This window comes from Aotus nancymaae, unplaced genomic scaffold (genome assembly GCF_030222135.1).
Source record: "Aotus nancymaae isolate 86718 unplaced genomic scaffold, 86718_ANA_hifiasm-v0.15.2.pri h1tg000108l, whole genome shotgun sequence".
Lineage (NCBI taxonomy): Eukaryota > Metazoa > Chordata > Mammalia > Primates > Aotidae > Aotus > Aotus nancymaae.
In genome coordinates, this window is record NW_026988523.1 from 11,453,969 (window position 1) to 11,476,135 (window position 22,167).

The following is a 22,167-nucleotide window of genomic DNA, read 5'->3' on the forward strand; positions in this document are numbered from 1 at the left end:
TAATCTCAGCACTTTGAGAAGCCCAAGGCAGGAGGATTGCCTGAGGCCAGGAGTTCAAGACCAGCCTGGGCAGTATCATGAGATTTCATCACTATAAAAAATTTAAAAACTGAGCCAGGGATGGTGGCTCACACCTGTAATCCCAACACTTTGGGAGGCTGAGGCAGGTGGGTCACCTAAGGTCAGGAGTTCGAGACCAGCCTGGCCAACATGGCAAAAACCTGTCTCTGCTAAAAATATAAAAAATAGCTGTGTGTGGTGGTAGGTGTCTGTAATCCCAGCTACTCGGGAGGCTGAGGCAGGATAATTGCTTGAACCTGGGAGGCAGAGGTTGCAGTGAGCTGAGATCAGAGCACTGCACTCCAAGCTGGGTGACAGAGCAAGAGTCTGTCTAGGAAAAAATAAAAAAATAAAAATAAGCCAGGTATAGTAGCACACAACTGTAGTCCCAGCTACCCAGGAGGTAGAAGGATTGCCTGAAGGTCAAGGATGCAGTGAGCAGAGATCACACCATTGCACTCCATTGCCCAGAGTCTGGGCAACAGAGCCAAACTCTATCTTTTAAAAAAAAAAAAAAAAAAAGATCAATAGGAATTCTACATTGATGACAGTAGAGTGATAGACTGTCAATATGCAAGGACATGTCTATAATAAGGGGGAACTCTGAACCCAAAAGAGGACTCTTAGAGACAAGTCAACTTCCTAAAAATTTCTTATCTAACAAAACGAGAAAACAGAATGAGATCCACAGCACAATTTTATGTAAATTTAAAAGATACATACAGGTCAAATATCATATTTCTGAAATATAAAAAGTAATAACTATACGATAAAAGTAATTTTTGAGGTCAAAGTACTAAAACAACCACAACTTGGAAAACAATCCTTTTTATTCCCCATTCCCCTTCTTCCCATCTCTGGTTTTACGGTCTTTTCGGTTGAGTCAAAAGATCTTATTTCCTTTCTTTCTTCTTTCTTCCCACTCCTCTTTTGTTCTCAAAGAACTTAGGGTCAATTTCCTGCACAAGCTGTCTGCACAGGATATCCACTTAAACACCATTCTACCCAGTAGCACCAAACAAAAGGAAAACTTTTTCAAAGAGAAAAACATCCTAACATTTTTCTGAAGCTAAGAACGAACATATTTTGAATAATAAAGAGTAAAGGAACTAAATGAGGTGGAACAAGCTAAGGGATAAAGGCAAAAACAAAAGAAAACAAAAGCCTGTGGGAAGAGCAAGTAAATGTCAGTGTTACCCAGCAGCTCTAGTCTATGTCACTTTCCTCACTGATTAAGACAGACATGTCTGGATGATTCAGAGGTACTGTACAAGCCCAAATGCAAGTGTGTGGGCTGGGAATGGTTTATTTTTGAACAAAATGAAATGACTACTATAAATCTGGTAACTTTGATATCAAGTTAACTAATCTTCCATTATTCACTGTTAGAGAGGTAGATCAGAAACTTAAGATGCGACAAGACTGAATTTCACTTATGTAAAGAATGTAGGTAACAGCAACACATTGTCACAATTAAGAAAAGACAATTTTTTTCTATTGCTACATTTGCAGGCTACAACAAAAATAAAGCAAAACAGAATAGCTGCTTGTACAAAATAAATTATCATGATTAAACAAGTTAAAACCCCAAATAATAAAACTCAAATTGAGAAAATTCCTAAGCTTAATGTTTAATTTTATTAAAAACACTTTTCACTAACTGATCATTCAATAACTTTTATCAGTTTAATTAGAAATTTGTCAGGTAATAATTGGAGAAATTAATACTAAAAATTTTCAGTTTAAGCATTTTCAGGTATTTTATAAACATTTATCTTGCCAAAATTCTACTTTATCTGACTGTACATTCTCTAAGAACCTAGTAAGTTTTAATAACTTCTTTTAAAAATTATATAAGGTAGGTAAATTATTCAACAGTTTTCAGTATAACATAAGTTCTTCATATCAAGCCATCTATATGTTACTATTACAGAATATTACATACTATTCATACATTCTTCCATTCAGTATTTACAGAGATCCTACTATGAGATATTTCCCCAAGAAAGCACATAAACCTTTACTGACCAAAAATGAAGACAAAGACAGCAGATAAGATTAATTTTTTGAAATCTTCATTCACACTTGATTCATGCGGTTATCAAGCCTCCCCCAAACTATCAACTCTGAACCATACCTGTCAAGTCGGGTAGAGCAGATTCTGAGGTCTCAGTACACAGACAGCAAAATGAAGTGTCCTGATCTCTGCCATAATTATTAGGTGGAAGGAGAACTGTCCCAAGGACCATACCTCTTCCCAGAAGCACAAAAGTTAAACTGTTCTGTGTAAAGAGGAAGTCTTAGAATTCCATTCTCTGACAAGCAATACCACATGACATTTACTCATGTACTCAGTGGCCAGAGGGAACCAATAAAATGGTGAACATTCACAATTCCCAAAGTGGGTGGAGACAGACCTAAAGGAAAATCTCCGGCAATCAGCAAAAGACTGAATCAGAATGGAGTTACTTCAAAATCTCTGGGAATACTTTTAACATATAAATAAGTAAAATAAAAACCAACATACATATGTATACCAAATAGCCTAATAATAAAATAATGTAGGGATTAAAATATCTCTATTTTATAAGGAGATGATGAGGTGAGATTACAGAGAAAAGTTTCCTTGGAGAAAACCTGTTTACAGTAAAACATGAAATACGCTTTTAAAAGAAGGGAAACGCCTAACAAGACTCATCTTTTACATCACTGAAATAGTTCAAGAAACCACAAAGCCAAAGTCAAAGAAATAGCTGTCATCTGATTCATAAGCACAGAAGCCAAGAAATAACTGCCTTTGCTAACGATTTGTCTCTACAGCTTAATAAAGGTTAAAAACATGGCAATATGGTGTTGAAAACTTTTGACTGTTAGAAGTTTTTAAGGCAAAAAGCCTAGTCTTTGTTAAACAAGAACAAAGTTAAAGAAAATTTAAAAACCTGAAAATGACAGCACTTTATGAGAATTAAACTAGTAAAATCTACAAATAATAGATGACTTTAATGAATGATCCACAAAAACAATATTAAAGAGTGTCTGTAACTGTGTATCTGAGAACACTCATTCACTCAGTAAATATTTATTAAGCACCTGCTATGTACCAGCCCGTTCTAGGTCAATGAAAGTAACAGGGTAAGATAATAGGACGGCAGAACTGAAATAGCCTTAGATAAAATTGAAAAATAAAATGGTAACTTAACCTTATTAGAGAAAGAATGACTTTAATGTAATTATTAACTATTTAAAAGACCAAAGCCTATGTTTTCAATGAAATTATACTTTATAAAGCCAGTACTTTCAACATCAAGGGGCAAATAGTTAGATGACTAAAGGTTACCACAATTATGACTAAGAATTTCAAATACCAGATTGAATACCTCATTCTCTGGATTATAGAAAAAAATTTATGGGAAAGGATCTTCATTATCCACATTCTATCCATATGTCAACTCTGTACCATTTGATTTACTATTTCATCAATACATCTTCTATTTAAATTACCAATTAGTAGTTACATTTTCAATTACTTATATCATAATTTGGAATAAAGAGGAGATAAATGGATAAACAAAATGTGGTATATACATATAATGAAATATTATTTAGCCATCAAAAGAATGAAATTTTGATGTATGCTACAATGTAAATGGGCCTCAAAAATATGATGCCAAGTGAAATAAGCCAGACACATCAAGGTAAATATTGTGTAATTCTACTTACATGAAATATTTAGAATTTTTCTAGTTCTGGAAGTCTCGTTCTGCAAATGAATGGCTGTACAACATTATGAATATATTTAATCCTATTGAACTGTACATCTAGGAATAGTTAAAATAGTAAATTCTATGATGTATGCTTTGTCATAATTAAAAATTAAAATTACTAAGCTCTCCAAAGGCCTTTTATTTGTGTTATATTTATCAGTATTTACCACATTTAAAATTATACCTGAAAGTTTTTTACTGAGAAATTTGAATATCTATTAATTCTAAAATAACAATAAACCCATTATGTTAATAACATATTTTTACTTAAAAATAACTACTTTTCAAAAGAGAATTAAGTAGATAAGAGTAGCATTTCAGTTTCTGCAAATCTCTTTAATAGGCTGAGGTGGGAAAGTACATTACTTTAATGAATGTGACAAACTAAGGCCAGAAACAAAAGAAGAATCTAAGCAAAGACAGGGGTGAGGAGGGGCATTCTCAGTAGAGAAAATGTAGCAAGTGCAATGCAAAAACCCTGAGGCAGGAAAAGAACCTGGTATGTACAGGAAATAAGAAGCGTGGCTACTGTTAAGGAAGTCAGAAGAAGAGTGTGAAACAAAGCAAGGTAGACGGTGGCTGAACAGATCAAGTGCTTAGGGATTTAGGATTCTATTCCAAGTGCAATGGAAAGCCAGTGAATGGTTTTAAGCAGGGTGGCCATATGGTCTAATTTCTTTCTTTCTTTTTTTTTTCTTGAGGCAGGGTCTCACTCTGTTGCCAAGCCTGGAGCGCAGTGTTGTGATCTCGGCTCACTGCAACCTCGGCCTCCCAGGTTCAAGCGATTCTACTGCCTCAGTCACCTGAGTAGCTGTGATTACAAGGTGTGCGCCACCCTGCCTGGCTAATGTTTGTATTTTCAGGAGAGACAGGGTTTTGTCATGTTGGCCAGGCTGCTGATTTCCATTTTTTAAAAGACCATTATTACATGAAAAAAAAAAATGAATTACATTGAGAACCAAATAAGAAGCAGAAAACTATGCAGTAGTTCAGGAATAGGATCATATGTCTTAGAACTCTCTTTGATTTTATAAATCGACGTGACTTGTTGTTCTGTTATGAATGCATGCTACTCTAATCCTTCAATGAGGCCATCATGCATTTTTACCATTTTGCCTATAGGCACTTTTTCTGCAGTTTTAACAACGCCATCTTCATTGTCATTACTACCACAATCACCTTGATTCAGAACCATTCTGGCTATTTCACCACTGGTCAATGAATGAACAACTGGAGCCTCATTAATGATGTTAAAACCTTCTTTGATATCCACTTCTTGCAACTTAATGATAGAATCTGAATGTGTATTTTTGCACATGTAAAGACAATTTTTTTCTCATCTGACCTATGGAATCCTTCGAACTCACCACCCTGTTCTTCATCATCACTGAGGGGGAAGGGAAGAGGGAGCCCTGGTACAGTGGCTCACACCTATAATCCCAGAACTTTGGGAGGCCAAGGTGGGAGCTTCACGAGGTCAGGAGTTCGAGACCAGCCTGACCAACATGGTGAAACACCATCTCTACTAAAAATACAAAAACTAGCCACAGGCATGGTGGCATGTGCCTGTAATCCCAGCTGCTTAGGAGGCTGAGGCAGAATTGCTTGAACCCAGAAGGCAGACGTTTCAGTGAGCCAAGATCACACCACTACACTCCAGCCTGGGCAACACAGTGAGACTTGGTCTCAAAACAAACAAACAAAAATGTAAGAAACACAATTTTGACTCCATCAAAAAACAGAGAGAAAAAAAAGAGAGAAAGAAAATATTATGCCAAATGAAAAAAGTAAAAAGTAATACGTATTGTGTGATTCCATTTAGATTAAATGTCTAGAATAGGTAAATCCATACAGACAGAAAGTGGTAGCCTAGAGCTGGGATGGAGAGAGGAATAGAGTGACTCCTAATGGCTCTAGGATTTCTTTGTAGGATGATGAAAATGTTCTAAGATTAGACTGTGCTGATGATTGAAGAACTCTGAGAATATACTAAAACCCATTGATTTCTATACTTTAAATGGGTGAATTTTATAATATGTGGTTATATCTCTATAAAGAAATAAAAACATTACACTATATGTGAGAAAAGTATATACAGTGCATGATTCCTTCCATATAAAATGTCCAGAAAGAGCAAATATATAAAGACACAAGGCAGATAACTGGGTTTCTGGGACCAGTGGAAGGAACACTGACTGACTACAAACTAATACAAGCAATCTTTTAGGTGCCATAAATGTTCTACAACTGGATTGTACAACGTGTACATTTACTAAAATATCATTGAATTATACACGTTTTCTGTTTTAGAGATGGAGTCTCACTCTATCACCCAAGCTAGAGTGCAGTGGCACAATCTCAGCTCACTATAATCTCTGCCTCCTGAGGTCAAGCAATTGTCCTGCCTCAGCCTCCCGAGTAGCTGGACTACAGGCACCCACCACCATGCTCAGCTAGTTTTCGTATTTTTAGTAGAAACAGTTTCACCATGTTGGCCAGGCTGGTCTTAAACTCCTGACTTCAGGTTTCCAAACCTGCCTCAGCCTCCCAAAGTGCTGGGATTACAGGCATGAGCCATTGCGCCCCAGGAAAACCCTGTTTTAAAACAGGGTTTTATGAAATGGGAGTTATAACTCAATAAAGCTATTTTTTAAAAAGCATAAAAGGTAAAAAGAGAAAAACCAGACTTTCGCACTGCAAAAGAATATATAAATTACTCTCCAAGTCAATAGTATGAAAATAACCTAATTAAATAATGGACAAAAAATCTTCTTCATCTAAAAGGAGGACATAGGAATGACAAATAAGATTTCAACATCAGCAGCCATTAAGAAAATATAAATTAAGGCTGGGCACAGTGGCTTACGCCTGTAATCCTAACACTTTGGGAGGCCGAGGTGGGTGGATCACCTGAGGTCAGGAGTTCAAGAAAATATAAATTAAAACCACAATCACAGCGGTGGCTCATGCCTGTAATCCTAGCACTTTAGGAGGCCGAAGCAGGTGGATCACGAAGTCAAGAGTTCGAGACCAGCCTGACCAACATGGTGAAACCGTTTCTCTACTAAAAATGCAAAAAAATTAGTCGGGTGTGGTGGAACATGCCTGCAATCCCAGCTACTCAGGAGACTGAGGCAGGGGAATTGCTTGAACCAGGGAGGTGGAGGTTGCAGTAAACCAAGATCACGCCAGCCTGGGTGACAGAGTGAGACTCTTGTCTCCAAAAAAAAAAAAAAACTGCAATAAGATGCCACTACGTATCTACTGGAGTAGCTAACATAAAAAATACTAGCAATACCAAGTGCTAACTAGGAAGTAGAACAAATGAGACTCTTACACATTGCTGGGTAACCTGCAAAATGGTACAGCCACCCTTGAAAACAGTTTGGCAGTTTCTTTTAAAGTAAAACATATACTTATCATATGACCCAGAAATCCCACTCATGAGTATTTATCTTGGAAAAATGAAAATTTACGTTCACACAAATGTATATAGCAGTTCTATTCATAGTTACTCTAAACTGAAATCAACCCAAATATCCTTTGATGGATAAAGGGATAAACAAACTATGGCATATCTATACAATGAAATAATACTCAGCAATAGAAAAGAACAAAAAACTATTAATCTCTCAAAGTATTAACACACAAAACAACTTGGATGACTTTCAAATGCATTATGCTGAGTTTCCCAAGAAGCCAGTAACAAAAGGCTACGTTTTCCACAAGATAATACCACTTTGGTCCCAGGGGTTAGGAGTAGGGACGGTGTGATAACAAATCAAGTTTTACTGGGTGATTAAATTATTCTGTATCCTGATTGTGGCAATAATTACATAAATTTATACATGGACAAAAATCAATAGGATTGCACACCCCAAAAAAGACAATTTTACTGTACGTTGATTGAAAAAATAAAAATTTTTGGCTTGGCTCACAGCTGTAATCCCAGCACTTTGGGAGGCTGAGGCAGGCAGATCATGAGGTCAAAAGATCGACATCATCCTGGCCAACATGGTGAAATCCCATTTCTACTAAAAATACACAAATTAGCTGGGTGTGGTGGTCCACACCTGTAGTCCCAGCTACTCAGGAGGCTGAGGCAGAATAGCTTGAACATGGAGGGTTGAGGTTGCAGTCAGCAGAGACTACGCCACTACACTCCAGCCTGGTGACAGAGTGAGACTTTGTTTCAAATAAATAAATAAACATTTTTTCAAAGTAGAGGATCCACTTTGAAGGACTAAGTCCTTAAGAACTCCCACATAATGGCCGGGCGCGGTGGCTCACGCCTGTAATCCCAGCACTTTGGGAGGCCGAGGTGGGTGGATCACGAGGTCAAGAGATCGAGACCATCCCGGTCAACATGGTGAAACCCCGTCTCTACTAAAAATACAAAAAATTAGCTGGACATGGTGGCGCGTGCCTGTAATCCCAGTTACTCAGGGGGCTGAGGCAGGAGAATTGCCTGAACCCAGGAGACGGAGGTTGCAGTGAGCCGAGATCGCACCATTGCACTCCAGCCTGGGTAACAAGAGCGAAACTCCGTCTCAAAAAAAAAAAAAAGAACTCCCACATTTAGAGAGCCCAAACAGAAAGAAGAGGAGCCAACAAATGAGACTAAGGGCAGTCAGCAAGGAGGGAAGAAAAAGCTATCAGAGGCTGAGAAGGGCAACTATGTGAGAAAGGAGGGAATGATCAATAGATCAACTACTGCTGAGATGTTAATAAATGAGTACAGAAAACCATTCATTGCTTTCTAAAATTACACTGTAAAATGTTTCCCAAATTCTTATAAATCTGCAAAAACTTTGTCTTTAATGGTTATATATATTCCATCTTGCAGAGGTACCATCATTTCCAATTTGGACCTATTACCAAATAAACTTTTTATGTACTCTGTACTCCTAAATTTTTCTCTATTCAATATTACTTCATTAGAATACATTAACAGGTCAAAGAGCATTTTTAAAGCGCATAATACATCTTCTCAAAAAATGATCCTCTTTATAATCATCAGCTATATATGAATGGTGAAATGCAATTTGAAGGGCTAACAGAAACTTGCTTAAATTCACAACTCACTGCTAGTAAATGAAAACAACCAGATATATCATCCCAAAATATGTCTCTGACATTAAAATTATTTTTGAGCTAAAAGCAATAAGGAAAAAGCTCTCCATATCCTCTTGCTTTTCTACCTAAAGACAGGATACAAATTCTCCTTTACTGGTGACAACTATAGACTCTTATCAGCCCAGAGATGGCCTAAGCCTGCAAGGTCAAGGCTGTAGTGAGCCAAGATCACATCACTGCATTCCAAGCCCAGGAGACAGAGCCAGACCCTGTCTAAAAAAATAAATTAATTAATTAATTAATTTTAAAAAGTATGCAAAGAACGTGAAGACATTCTCCAAAAGATGACATACAGGTGGCTAACATATGAATAAATGCTCAAATCACTAGTCATCAGAGAAATGCAAATTGAAACCACAATAAGATATCATCTTGCACCAGTCAGAATGGCCATCATTTTAAAAGTTAAAAAAACAAAACAAAACCAACAGATGTTGGCAAAGATGCAGAGAAAAGGGAACACTTATACACTGTCGGTGGAAATGTAAGTTAGTAACACCTCTAAGGAAATTAGTATGGAGATTTCTCAAAGAACTACAAGTAGAACTATCCTTCAATTCAGCAATCCCACTACTGGGTATCTATCCAAAGGGAAAAAAAACATTCTATCAAAAAGACACTTGCACACCGTGTATTTACTGCAGCACTGTTAACAATAGCAAAATCATGGAATCAACCTAAGTGGCTATGAAAAGATGACTGGATTTTTTAAAATGTGGTATAGATATACCATGGAATACCAGAGATAAAGAAGAATGAAATAATATATTTTGCAGCAACATGGTTGGAATTGGAGGTCATTAGCCTAAGTGAAAGGGCTTGAAAACAGAAAGCCAAAAACTGTATATTCTCATTTTAAGTGGAAGCTGAACAATGGGTACACATGGACATACAGAGTAGAAGAATATATTTTGGAGACTTCAAAAGGTGGAATACTACCTATTGGGTGCCATGTCATGTATACTATTCAGGTGATGATTACACTGGAACCACAGACTTCACCACTATGCAATATATCCATGGAAGAACTGCACTTGTACCCTCCAAATCTATAAACACTTTCTGAAAAAGCAACAGAAGGGCCTCAACTTCTGCAAGACTAGCTCTCTTTAGGTTAGTCAATAATAGTATAAGTACATGTTGTTTTATTATTCTTTGCTTTACTGTGTTTTGCAGACACTGTGTTTTTCACAAATTGAAGGTGTGTGGCAATCCTGTATTGAGCAAGTCTATCAGCACCATTTTTCTTTTTTTTTCTTTTTTCTTTTTTTTGAGATAAAGTCTCACTCTATTGGCCAGGCTGGGGTGCAGTGGTGTGATCTCAGCTCACTACAACCTCCACCTCCCAGGTTCAAGCAATCCTCCAGCCTTAGCCTCCTGAGTAGTTGGGAACACAGGCATGTGCCACCACACCCAACTAACTTTTGTATTTTCTGTAGAGATGCAGTTTCACCATGTTGCCCAGGCTGGTCTCGAACTCCTGAACTCAGAGCGATCTGCCCACCTTGCCCTCCCAAAGTGCTGGGATTACAGATGTGAACCACTACACCCAGCCAGCATCATTTTTCCATCAAGTGCTCATGTTTCCTTCATGTTTCTGTGTCACCTTGTGGTAATTCTCGCAATATTTCAAACTTTTTCATTGTTATCGTATTTATTATGGTGATCTGTGATCGGTGATCTTTGATGTCACTACTGTCATTGTTTTGGGATGCCGCAAACTGCGCTATCTAGGACAGCAAAATTAATCATGACCACTCCAGTGACCAGCTGTTTCCCTGTCTCGCTCCCTCTCCTCAAGCCTCCCTATTTTCTGAAACACAACAATACTGAAGTTAGGCCAAAACTGGGCACGGTGGCTCACGCCTGTAATCTCACTACTTTGGAAGGCTGAGGTGGGTGGATCATATGGTCAGGAGTTTGAGACCAGCCTGGCCAACATGGTGAAACTCCATCTCTACTAAAAGTACAAAAATTACCCAGGCATGAATGATGGTGCACACCTGTAATCCCAGCTACTCAGGAGGCTGGGAATTGCTTGAACCCAAGAAGCAAAGGTTGCCGTGAGTTGGAATCAGGCCACTGCACTCCAGCCTAGGCAGCAGAGCAAGACTCTTTCTTGGGGAGGGGGGGCGGAAAAAGAAATTAGGCCAATTTATAATGGCCTCCAAGTGTTCAAGTGAAAGGAAGAATTCCATGTTTCTAACTTTAAACCAAAAAGTAGAAATGAGTAAATTCAGTGGGCAAGAATGTCAAAAACTGAGATAGGCTAAAAAAAAAACTAGGTCTCTTGTACAAGTTAGCCAGTTATGAATGCAAAGGAAAAGTTCCTGAAGAAATTAAAAGTGCTACTCCAGTAAACCCAAACATGTTAAGAAAGTGAAACAACAGCATTATTGCTGATATGGAGAAAACCTGAGTGCTCTGCAAACTAGCCACAACATTCCCTTAAACCAAAGCCGAATCCAGAGCAAGGCCCCAACTCTCTTCAATTCTGTTAAGGCTGAGAGAGGTGAGGAAGCTGCAGTTTGCAGCTAGCAGAGGTTGTTTCATGAGATTTGAGGAAAAGAAGGCATCTCCTTAACATAAAAGTGCCAGGTGAAGCAGCAAGTACTGACTTAGAAGCTGCAGCAAATAACTCAGAAAATCTAGCTAAGATCACTGATGAATGTGGCCACAGTAAACAGATTTTCAGTGTAGATGAAACACCCTTCAATTGGAATAAGAGGACATCTATGACTTTCATAGCTAGAGAGGAGAATGTCTAGCTTCAAAGGACAGGTTGATTCTCCAGTTAGGGGTGAATGCCACTGGTGACTTTAAATTGAAGCCAATTCACCATTTTGAAAGTCCTAGGACCTTTAAGAGTCACACTAAATCTATTCCACTTATGCTCTATAAGTAGAAAAACAAAGCCTGGATAAGAGCACATCTATGTAAACCATGGGTTTAGTGAGTATTTTAAGCCCACTGTTGAGACCTACAGTTCATAATAAAAAAGATTCCTTTCCAAATATTACTGCTCATTGATAATGCACTTGGGTCACCTGGTACATTGAATGAAATGTTGTTTTCATGCCTGTGAATACAACATCCATTCTGTAGTCCATAAATCAAGGAGTAATTTCAACTTTCAAGTCTTATTACTTAGGAAATACATTTAGGGCCAAGCATAGTTTCTCATGTCTGCAACCTAGTACTTTGGGAGGCTGGGGCAGGAGGGCTGCTTTAGACCAGGAGTTCAAGACCAGCCTGGGCAACACAGTGAGACCCCATCTCTACAAAATTTTTTTTTTTTTTTAATTTATCTGGGCATGGTGGCACACACCTGTAGTCCCAGCTATTGGGGAGGCTAAGGTGGGAGGATCACTTGAGCTCGGGAGGTAAAAACAGCAGTGAGCCATGATAGTACCACTGCACTTCAGCCTGGGCAGCAAAGAAAAATAAAATAAAATAAAATAAAACATTTTGTACAGTAATAGGTGCCATAATGACTTTTCTGATGGATCTGTTAAAATAAACTGATAACCTTCTAGAAAGGATCCATCACTCTAGATGCCATTAAGAACATCCATCATTCATGGGAAGAGGTCAAAAGAGCAACCTTCACAGGAGTTTGGAGTAAGGTGATTCCAATCCTCAGGCCTAACTTTGAGGAGGTCAAGACTCCAGGAGAGAAAGTAAATGCAGATATGGTGGAAACAGCAAAAGAACTGGAATTATATGTAAGTGGAGTCTGAAGATGTGACTGAAGTGTTGCAATCTCATGACAAAACCTGAATGGATGAGGAGTGGCTTCTTATGAGTGAGTAAAGAAAGCGGTTTTGTGAGGAATCTACTCCTGGTGAAGATGCTGGGAACACTGTTGAATTACGACAAATAATTTATAATATTACATACACTTAGTTGATAAAGCAGCAACAGGATTTGAGATGATTGACTCCAATTTTCAAAGAAGTTCTACTGTAGGTAAAATGCTGTCAAAAAGCACTGCCTGCTGCAGAGAAATCTTTCATGAAAGAAACTGTCAATGGATTTGTCAAACTTCATTGTTGTCTTATTTTAAGAAACTGCCACAGCTACCCCAACCTCCCAACTTTCAGCAACCACCATCCTGATCTCAGCAGCCACCCCTGTTGGGGCCACGCCTTCCACCAAAAAGACAACTTGCTGAAGTCCCAGATGATCATTAGCATTTTTAGCAATAAAGTATTTTTTTAATTAAGGCATGCCCTTTTTTTTTTTTTTTTTTTGAGACGGAGTCTCGCTCTTGTTACCCAGGCTGGAGTGCAATGGCGCGATCTCGGCTCACCGCAACCTCCGCCTCCTGGGTTCAGGCAATTCTCCTGCCTCAGCCTCCTGAGTAGCTGGGATTACAGGCACGCGCCACCGTGCCCAGCTAATTTTTTTGTATTAGTAGAGACGGGGTTTCACAATGTTGACCAGGATGGTCTCGATCTCTCGACCTCGTGATCCACCCGCCTCGGCCTCCCAAAGTGCTGGGATTACAGGCTTGAGCCACCGCGCCCGGCCGGCATGCCCTTTTTTAACAGACATAATGCTATTGCACACTTAGTAGACTACAGTATAGCATAAACATGACTTTTATATGCACTGGGAAACAAAAAAATTGTTTGACTCATTTTATGGTGACACTCACTTCATTACAGTGGTTCAAAACCAAATTTGCAGTATCTCCAAGATACGACTATAGTTAGAAGATCATTCCCAAGCTCTCATACACACATTCACAAAAAATCAAGATGGCATTTTAACCAGGACTACGCTTATCCTACCCCTCTATGTATTCAAATCCTGTATTTTTTTCCAAGTATAGTTTAAATTCCTAGATTCTCCTTGAACCTGACCTCTGGTCATTTTAGATCAAGTTATCTCTTCCTTTGCCGAAGCTCAAAGCACATTTTGCCTAAAATAGCTATTGTTATACAAATATGGGACATCGTCAATACTATATTTACTATAATTCCCACAAAAAGTAAAATATATAATGGCATTTTTCTCTTTTTCTACATTAATGTTTCTCTACTTCTTTTTCATAACCATTATTCTATGGAATAAAGTTAAATTTAACTTAAGTAAATTAATTGATTTTAATTTAATTCAATTTCTCCCTAACAAGAAAAATTAAATGATAAAACAAAACAATTTTTTAGCATAGCACTGAGCTTTGGAGGATCACAAACCACTGTAAATATCTAAGTTGTTGTCACCCCTGATAAGAACACATGCTCTACACCTATTCACACCATACACTTGAAGGTCCAAACAGGATGCATTTGCTCCTGGTAGAGTAGGAGCCTTTTCTGATTATGTAACCACAGACATCAACCTACCGGATTCAAAGTCTTATATTACAGATAAAGGAAGAGCACGTTTTTCTAAGCAGAAAAAATATATATAAACAAACACATGGGAGGAAGGTAGTCCAAGTTCAAGGCCAGATCAAGATGTGGAAACCTGGATAGGCCAATAATACTTCTTCAAACCAATACCAAATGGGTGTTCAACATCTACTCAGGGAGAAGCCTGAAGTGTACATTATGCCTCTGCTCTGGTCCTGAACAATTCATCTCCTTCCCTAAATTTGGAGTCTTGACTCAGCTAAAAGCCCTGCAGTTAGTAAGAATTACTGACCTCAAGAGGCTGTTTGGCATGTCCTTTGGTGGTCTCATACAGTAGCCCAAATTGCTTATAAAAATATTTCCCAAAGCTACATAAAATACTTTCTCTGAGAGTATTTTTAGTAAACCATTTCTTCATCTTGTTCTATTTCCAGTGAACCTTCAGAAACCAAAGAGGAACTCAGATGATACATTCTTTAATCCAGCTCACTGAATTTTTTGCATGATGAATTTGGCCTGATTAGAAGAGATGATGGGGTGTGTGTGTGTGTGTGTGTGTGTGTGTGTGTGTGGCGGGGGAGGTGGGGGAGGCTGTGTGAGAAAATGAAGTGAAATATATGTGGGCCAAATGACATGTTCTTGACATTCAGACAAAAGAATTCAGACTTATCACAGTAAGCAATAGGCAATCATTCTAGGTTTTTGAGTAGTAGTAGCACAATGTGCCATTTAAAGAATACTGATCTATAAGACTTCTTGTAGACCACCTGAAGTTGTAGAGAATAACTAAAAGTCTGCTGCAGAAAACTAAAGTGAGATGATAAGGGTCTGGCCACAGAGTGGAGAACAGAAAGATTCAAGAAATCTTTTGAAGAAGGGATATAATAATTACCTGGAAAAAAAGAATATAGGAAAGGAAACAAATATTAAATCTCTAGTTTGAACCAAAATGAATATATAGTAACACCCAGAGTTGGCTGGGCATGGTGGCTCACACCTGTAATCTCAGCACTTTGGGAGGCCGAGGCAGGTGGATCACAAGGTCAGGATTTCAAGACCTGCTCCACTAACATGGTGAAACACGTCTCTACTAAAAATACAAAAATTAGCCAGTCATTATGGTGCACTCCAGTAATCCCAGCTACTCTGGAGGCTAAGGCAGGATAATCGCTTGAACTCGGGAGGCAGAGCCTACAGTGAGCAGAGATCGCACCACTGCACTCCAGTGTGGGCAACAGTGCAAGACTCTGCCTCAAAAAAAAAAAAAAAAGTAACACCCAGATATCAAAGAAAGAGTTTTAAGAACAAGATTAGAATATAAGTGAGGTACTGCCATTAAGGACACAAATTCAGAAGTAATAAACATGGCTCAACATTTTACAGAAAAAAACAAAGGAAGTTATTAACATTCCATTGAAAATATTTTTATCAACGAAAAAAGTAGCAATAATTACAAGATTTTATAGTCAATTTCTGAAATACTTTCTAATCCAAAATAATACATTTCTGGATGGTGCCAGATAACAGAAATTTCTAACCTCGTTACTCTTTCCTGTTCATTTCATGCATCATCCCTAGGTGAAGTCATTCACACCCAATTTTTTAAATTATAAATTCTAGGTTGGCTCCTGTATTAGTCTCCTGCAGCTGCTATAACCATATGATAGATGGTTTAATCCAACAGAAATGCATTCTTTCATAGTTTGGAAGGCCGAGAACTCTGAAAAGAGCAACAATGGGACAAAATAAAGGTGTCGGCGGGAGACTCCAAGGCAGAATCCATTCCTTACCCCTACCAGCTTCTAGTGGCTGCCTACATTCTTTCACTTGCGATCTCTCTAATCGTCAAGGCCAGATCTTCAAATCTCTCTCTCTCCCAAGTTCACATTGCCTTCTCCTATGCGTGTGTGAAATTTCCCTTTGACACATGTGATGGCACTTAGAGGCCAACTCAATAATCCAGGAGAAGCTCCCCATTACATGTATATAATAAAGATCACAAATTCCCCCCACCCCCAACTTCATTTTTGCTATGGGAGGTAACATTCATAGGGTCCAGGGATTAGGACATGGATATCTTTTGAGGGGGGTACTTTTCAACCTACCACAGCTCCCAAATGTCACCAACCCGAACACTTTCCTGATTAATGGACCACTTAATTCCTGGAGGCTGTGGATAAGCAGATATCTTTGGATATTCTAAAGGCAACAAAAATCATTTTGTTCCTACTCCTAGTTTCTCTTCTGTTTTATGTACATGTAACATGTGTGTGTGTTTTGTTGTTGCTAATGGCTTATCTAGGCATCCAACCCAGAAACATGATGATCATTCTAGACTCCTCTTTCTTCCCTAATTCCCTCCATGAGTATATCCTATGATCATACCTCTTAAGAATCTCCCAAATGCATCCGTTCCTCTTCATTTGGTACCACTCTCTTAATTCAGCTCCTCATTATTTCCTTGCCTGAACTGCTACAACATTCATCTATCGCATTATGGCCAAAAATCAACTGCCCAAAAGTATAAATAATCCCCACAAGTTCCCCAAGTCAAACAGCAAAGTTTTCAAAGTTTAAATACTTCAGAAACTTATTTCAACGAGTCTACAATTTTATTTTTAAATGTTACACTTAATTATGCGTTGGTCTCTATGGAAGAGATGTTGCACGTCTCCTCTCTCCTCACCCAGCTCTTCATTCTTCTCACAAGAATCAGTCAGAGTCTTGTCTTTCCACTCTATCCTCAAGGAAATGGAGGACTTGCTATAATTTATTATATTCGGAAACTCTGACTGAGACACATATTGTATCTACTGTTTTCTCCTGCCTCTTATTAGAAGTATGGCCCTTTCATGCAACTAGGTAAGAGCTCTAATTCAGTCCTAGCCAACTATGTTTCTTCACTGGGGCTTGAGGCCAAACCTACTGCTGATGATGGAAAGTGTAATCCTGCCTTGCTTAGTTCCACGTGCAGATTTCATCCTTGAAACAGAATACTGGCTGAGAGACTGACTTAAGATAGAACACAGAGATTGTTGTGTTCTGGCCAAAAGAACCTCCTAATATCATCTCCCTAATAGCATCCCTTCTCATTATTTATTAGATTATTATTTGCCTTCCCATTGAATGTATAGTTTTTCTGAGATAATATTACTATCTTCATATTTGGGAAAGACTCATCTTTAAACAGCTGTTTGCATTTGACAGTATGATCATGGATTTTCCTCTATATTTAATCACTGTACCTTGCACATAGCAGCCCCTGAAGTACTTTTGATATACTGTAATTTATAACATCATTACCTACAGCCCTGAAAGGCATATTGATTGATTGATTGATTGATTGAATGACTGATTGAGACAGAATCTTGCTCTGTCGCCATTCTGGAATGCAGTGGCACAATCTTGGCTCACTGCAACCTCTGCCTCCCAGGTTCAAGCAATTCTCCTGCCTCAGCCTCCCGAGTAGATAGGACTACAGATGTGCATCACCACGCCCAGCTAATTTTTGTATTTTTAGTAGACATAGGGTTTCACTATGTGGCCAGGATGGTCTTGATCTCCTGACCTCGTGATCCACCAGGCTTGGCCTCCCAAAGTGCTGGGATTACAAGCATGCAGCACCATGCCTGGCCAAGACAGGTATTATTATCATAACTTACACATACTTGGAAATGTCGATTAACTTGAGTTCAAGTCCCAGAGCTAGTTGGTGAAACCAGGATTCGAAACCCAAGATCTTTTCTAATTCCAAAGCCCACGCTCTTTTCACTATACCAGGCTGCCTCTCTAATCCAATAGAGAGTGATACAAAAAAAAACTGAAAAAGGGCTTTTCTTATCTTCTGGTGAAGACTTTGAAAACAGCCAGGCCTCAAAGTGGGCTGATCTTGATTCATCTGCCTATATATATGACGACACCTAAGAGACTAATCGGAATGATATGCATGTGCTCACCAAACAATCCATTTCATCCAAGGAAACTGGAAATGTCTGCCATTTACTCCCAGCAACAGAGTAATCACAAATTTTTCCAAAGTGGATGCACAATGACTCAGAGAACAGTTTTTATAAATTTATACAGGTCATGCCAGAGAACTTAGAATCCATCCAAAAAAATATAACCTTTCCTATAATATGACTGGACAATTTCCATTTCTTCTTGGAACAACCTTATTCGGACCAAAAACTGAATAGACAGTGTCCTTCCCTTTGATTTTTCCTCAAAAAAAAAGGATGAAGTGAACAAAAATCTTCCCTAATACATAGCTCATCTCACAAACATCTCACCAAAAAAGACAATGTATATGTGGGTATTCATTAGGAAATATTTCTTATAAAGTTTCCCTAACCTTATTCTTTGAGGACAACTGTCACTGCCCTGTAGGTAATGTACTAACATAACAATCTTTTCATATGATGCTAAAAATAAAAAACCAAAAAACTGGTTCTTCTTGTTTCAGACCTGCAGAGCTAGTTCTCCAATATTTATGAAGAGATATGTCTATATGTATATACACCCCATATATATTTGAGTACTGGCTGCAAGCTATTTCGTGCTGGCTGAACTCAAATTGCCTTAACCAAGAGAAACAAAGCACCTATTCACTACCCTTATTCAGCAGCTACTGGCTACCCAAAGCAATAGAATTCTGGTCCTCCATACACAGTAAGTGTTACAAGAAGGAAAAAGCCATAATTTCCCTTGTTACTTGTAATTTCCAAAATTACAAAATTTTTGTTTAGGACACACTAATATATTTTTGTTGTTGTTCAAATAATCTATCAAAGTATGCTCAGGATTCAGTCCCTGTGCTTTCCTTGCTGAACTCCATTTTTCTCCAGCTTCAAACAAGACTATCACGGAAGTTACAAAAGCACTGGAAAATTTTCACAACATTATCTTAGTTAATAAAACTCTATTAGGCCAGCCACGGTGGCTCACACCTGTAATCCAGCACTTCTGGAGGCCAAGGAGGATGGATCACTTGAGGCCAGGAGTTCAAAGACCATCCTGGTCAACATGACAAAACCTCATCTCTACTAAAAATCACAGAAAAAATTAGCTGGGCATGGTGGCAGCACCTGTAGTTCCAGTTACTCAGAAAGTTGATGCACAAGAATTGTGTGAACTAGGGAAGAGGAGGCTGCAGTTAGTGGAGATCACACCACTGCACTCCAACTTGGGCAACAGAGTGAGATTCTGTCTCTAAATAAATAAATAAATCTCTATTAAATTAATTTTAGCAGATGCTCTGTCAGTATCAAACAGTGAATGACTCTGTAAAGTTCACTGTTATCGCTGGCTTAATTTATGATGAGAGGTAAAAATCATGCAGCAGCAAAAACTCTGCTTTAACTCCACTACCATTACGAATACAGATTGAGTATTCTTCATCCAAAAACCTAAAAAGCTCCAAAATCTGAAACTCTGTGTGGACTGACATGACACTCAAGAAAAATGTTCACTGCAACATTTAGAATTTTGGACTTTCAAATTAGGGATACTGTCTGGGCACAGTCACACCTGTAGTCCCAGAACTTTGGGAGGCTGAGGTGAGCAGATCACTTGAGGTCAGGAGTTTGGGACCAGCGTGGCCATCACGGTGAAACCTCGTCTCTACTAAAAATACATAAAATAGCTGGGCACGGTGGTGCATGCCTACAATCCCACTCGGGAAGCTGAGGCAGGAGAATCACTTGAACCTGAGAGGCAGAGGTTGCAGTTAGCCAAGATCATGCCACTGCACTCCAGGTTGGGTGACAGAGTAAGACTCCTGTTTCAAAAAAAAAATTAAGGATAATGAACTAGTATGCAAATACTCCAAAATATGAAAAAAATCCAAAATTCGAAACACTTTTGGTCCCAAGCATTTCAAATAAGGGATACTTAACCTGTAATGTCTTTCCAGTGCACTAGTACATTGATCAGGCAGGAGGGAGTGAGGAAGGAAAGACCCTTTAAAATTATCCAAAAGACAAATTATAGAATCTTTTTCTTTTCTTTTCTTTTTTTTTTTTTTTTTGAGGCAGAGTCTTACTCTGTTGCCCAGGATGGAGTGCAATAACACAGTAACAGCTTACTGCAGCCTCAAACTCTTAGGCTCAAGCAATCCTCCTGCCTCAGCCTCCCAAAGTGCTGAGATAACAGGCATGAGCCACTGCATCTGGCCCGCATAACAAAATCTTTAACAGTAAGAGCTAATAGTGTTTCTTCACCAGGATAGATGGGCCCCAGCTAAGAAAGGAATGACTTTGCATATTTAAACCATCCAAAAAGTATGGCTCATTTCAATTTTCCTTTTTGGTTTTGCTAGATTTCCACTGATTCTATCTTGATGGCAAAAGGGAGGAATATGGTGTTCACAAATAAAAGATTACAGAGAGTCTAGGAAAGAATGTAAATCAGACATCAAATTTCTTCGAAAGAACGTAAATCAGACATCCAATTTCTTCCTGAATGCTGAGTCAAATTGTGAGGATTAGAATCAGGGACAGGAAAGAATAGGCAAAAGACAGAAAAAAGCAACGTGATACTAACTCCACAACAAGAAAAATTAAATTCTGGACTTTTGGGCACCACACGATCCAAGAGCAATTTAGAAGATAGAGAATGGGAGAGAAATTGGTTAGATAAACCAGGTACTTCACATATATTATCATGAACCCTCATGTTAACTCTGATAGGAAGATACTATTATCCCATTTTGCAGATGAACAAACCATATGGTAAGATGTAAAGATACAATTCTGGAGGAGGATTTGGAATTCTGCCTCTTGTTTCAGAGATCACTTGTCCTGTCAAAACCAGAAAGTTTAAGGGACCCCCGCAAAACCACTTGATTCTCTTTTGGCACTTATGTAGTGAAACTGGCCTCTGACCGAAATGAGTGACTAACATAAGCCCTTTTCCATGAGGGAGTGGATGGTGAAGAATGAATTTTTAAAAAGATAGGCTGGGCGCGGTGGCTCATGCCTGTAATCCCAGCACTTTGGGAGGCCAAGGTGGGCAAGTCAACTGAAGTCAGGAGCTCGAGACCAGCCTGGCCAACATGGTGAAACCCCATCTCTATTAAAAATACAAAAATTGGCCGGGCACGGTGGCTCAAGCCTGTAATCCCAGCACTTTGGGAGGCCGAGGCAGGTGGATCACGAGGTCAAGAGATCGAGACCATCCTGGTCAACATGGTGAAACCCCGTCTCTACTAAAATACAAAAAATTAGCTGGGCATGGTGGCGCGTGCCTGTAATCCCAGCTACTCGGGAGGCTGAGGCAGGAGAATTCCTGAACCCAGGAGGCGGAGGTTGCGGTGAGCCGAGATCACGCCATTGCACTCCAGCCTGGGTAACAAGAGCGAAACTCCGTCTCAAAAAAAAAAAAAAAAAAAAAAAAAAATACAAAAATTGGCCAGGTGTGATGGCATGCACCTGTAGTTCCAGCTACAGAGGAGGCTGAGACAGGAGAATCGCTTGAACCCAGGAGGCACAGGTTGTAGTGAGCCGAGATCACACCACTGTATTCCAGCCTGGGCAGAGTGAGACTCCATCTCAAAAATCAAAACAAAAACATATATAACTTGCTATATATATATATCTTATATACAATACTTATATTTAACTTGTATAATACTCATACAACTATTAATTAAATACTCATAAATATTAAGTATCTACTTCAGCCAGGAGTGGTGACTTACATCTGCAATCCCAATTATTCGGGAGGCTGAGGCAGGAGGATCACCTGAGGCCAGGAGTTCAAAATCAGCCTGGGCAAGAGAGTGAGACCCTGTCTCTAAAAATAAAATAAAATAAATTTTAAAACAAAAAATAAAACGTTTTTTAAAA

At 38.8% G+C, this 22,167-nt stretch overlaps 1 protein-coding gene across 7 annotated transcripts in view; it reads right to left on the reverse strand.

Moving 5' to 3' along the window:
* The window catches only part of ABL2 (ABL proto-oncogene 2, non-receptor tyrosine kinase), a 127,717-nt gene that overhangs the window by 33,426 nt on the left and 72,124 nt on the right, over nucleotides 1-22,167 (reverse strand). For 3 of the 7 annotated variants that reach the window (XM_064370926.1, XM_064370924.1, XM_064370921.1), the window contains exon 1: nucleotides 2,198-2,309. The exons of the other annotated variants lie outside the window; for them this stretch is intronic. In XM_064370926.1, the coding sequence (XP_064226996.1) occupies nucleotides 2,198-2,309 (112 nt within the window). Of the gene's footprint in view, nucleotides 1-2,197; nucleotides 2,310-22,167 lie in introns of those variants that run through there. 7 annotated transcript variants of the gene reach the window in all.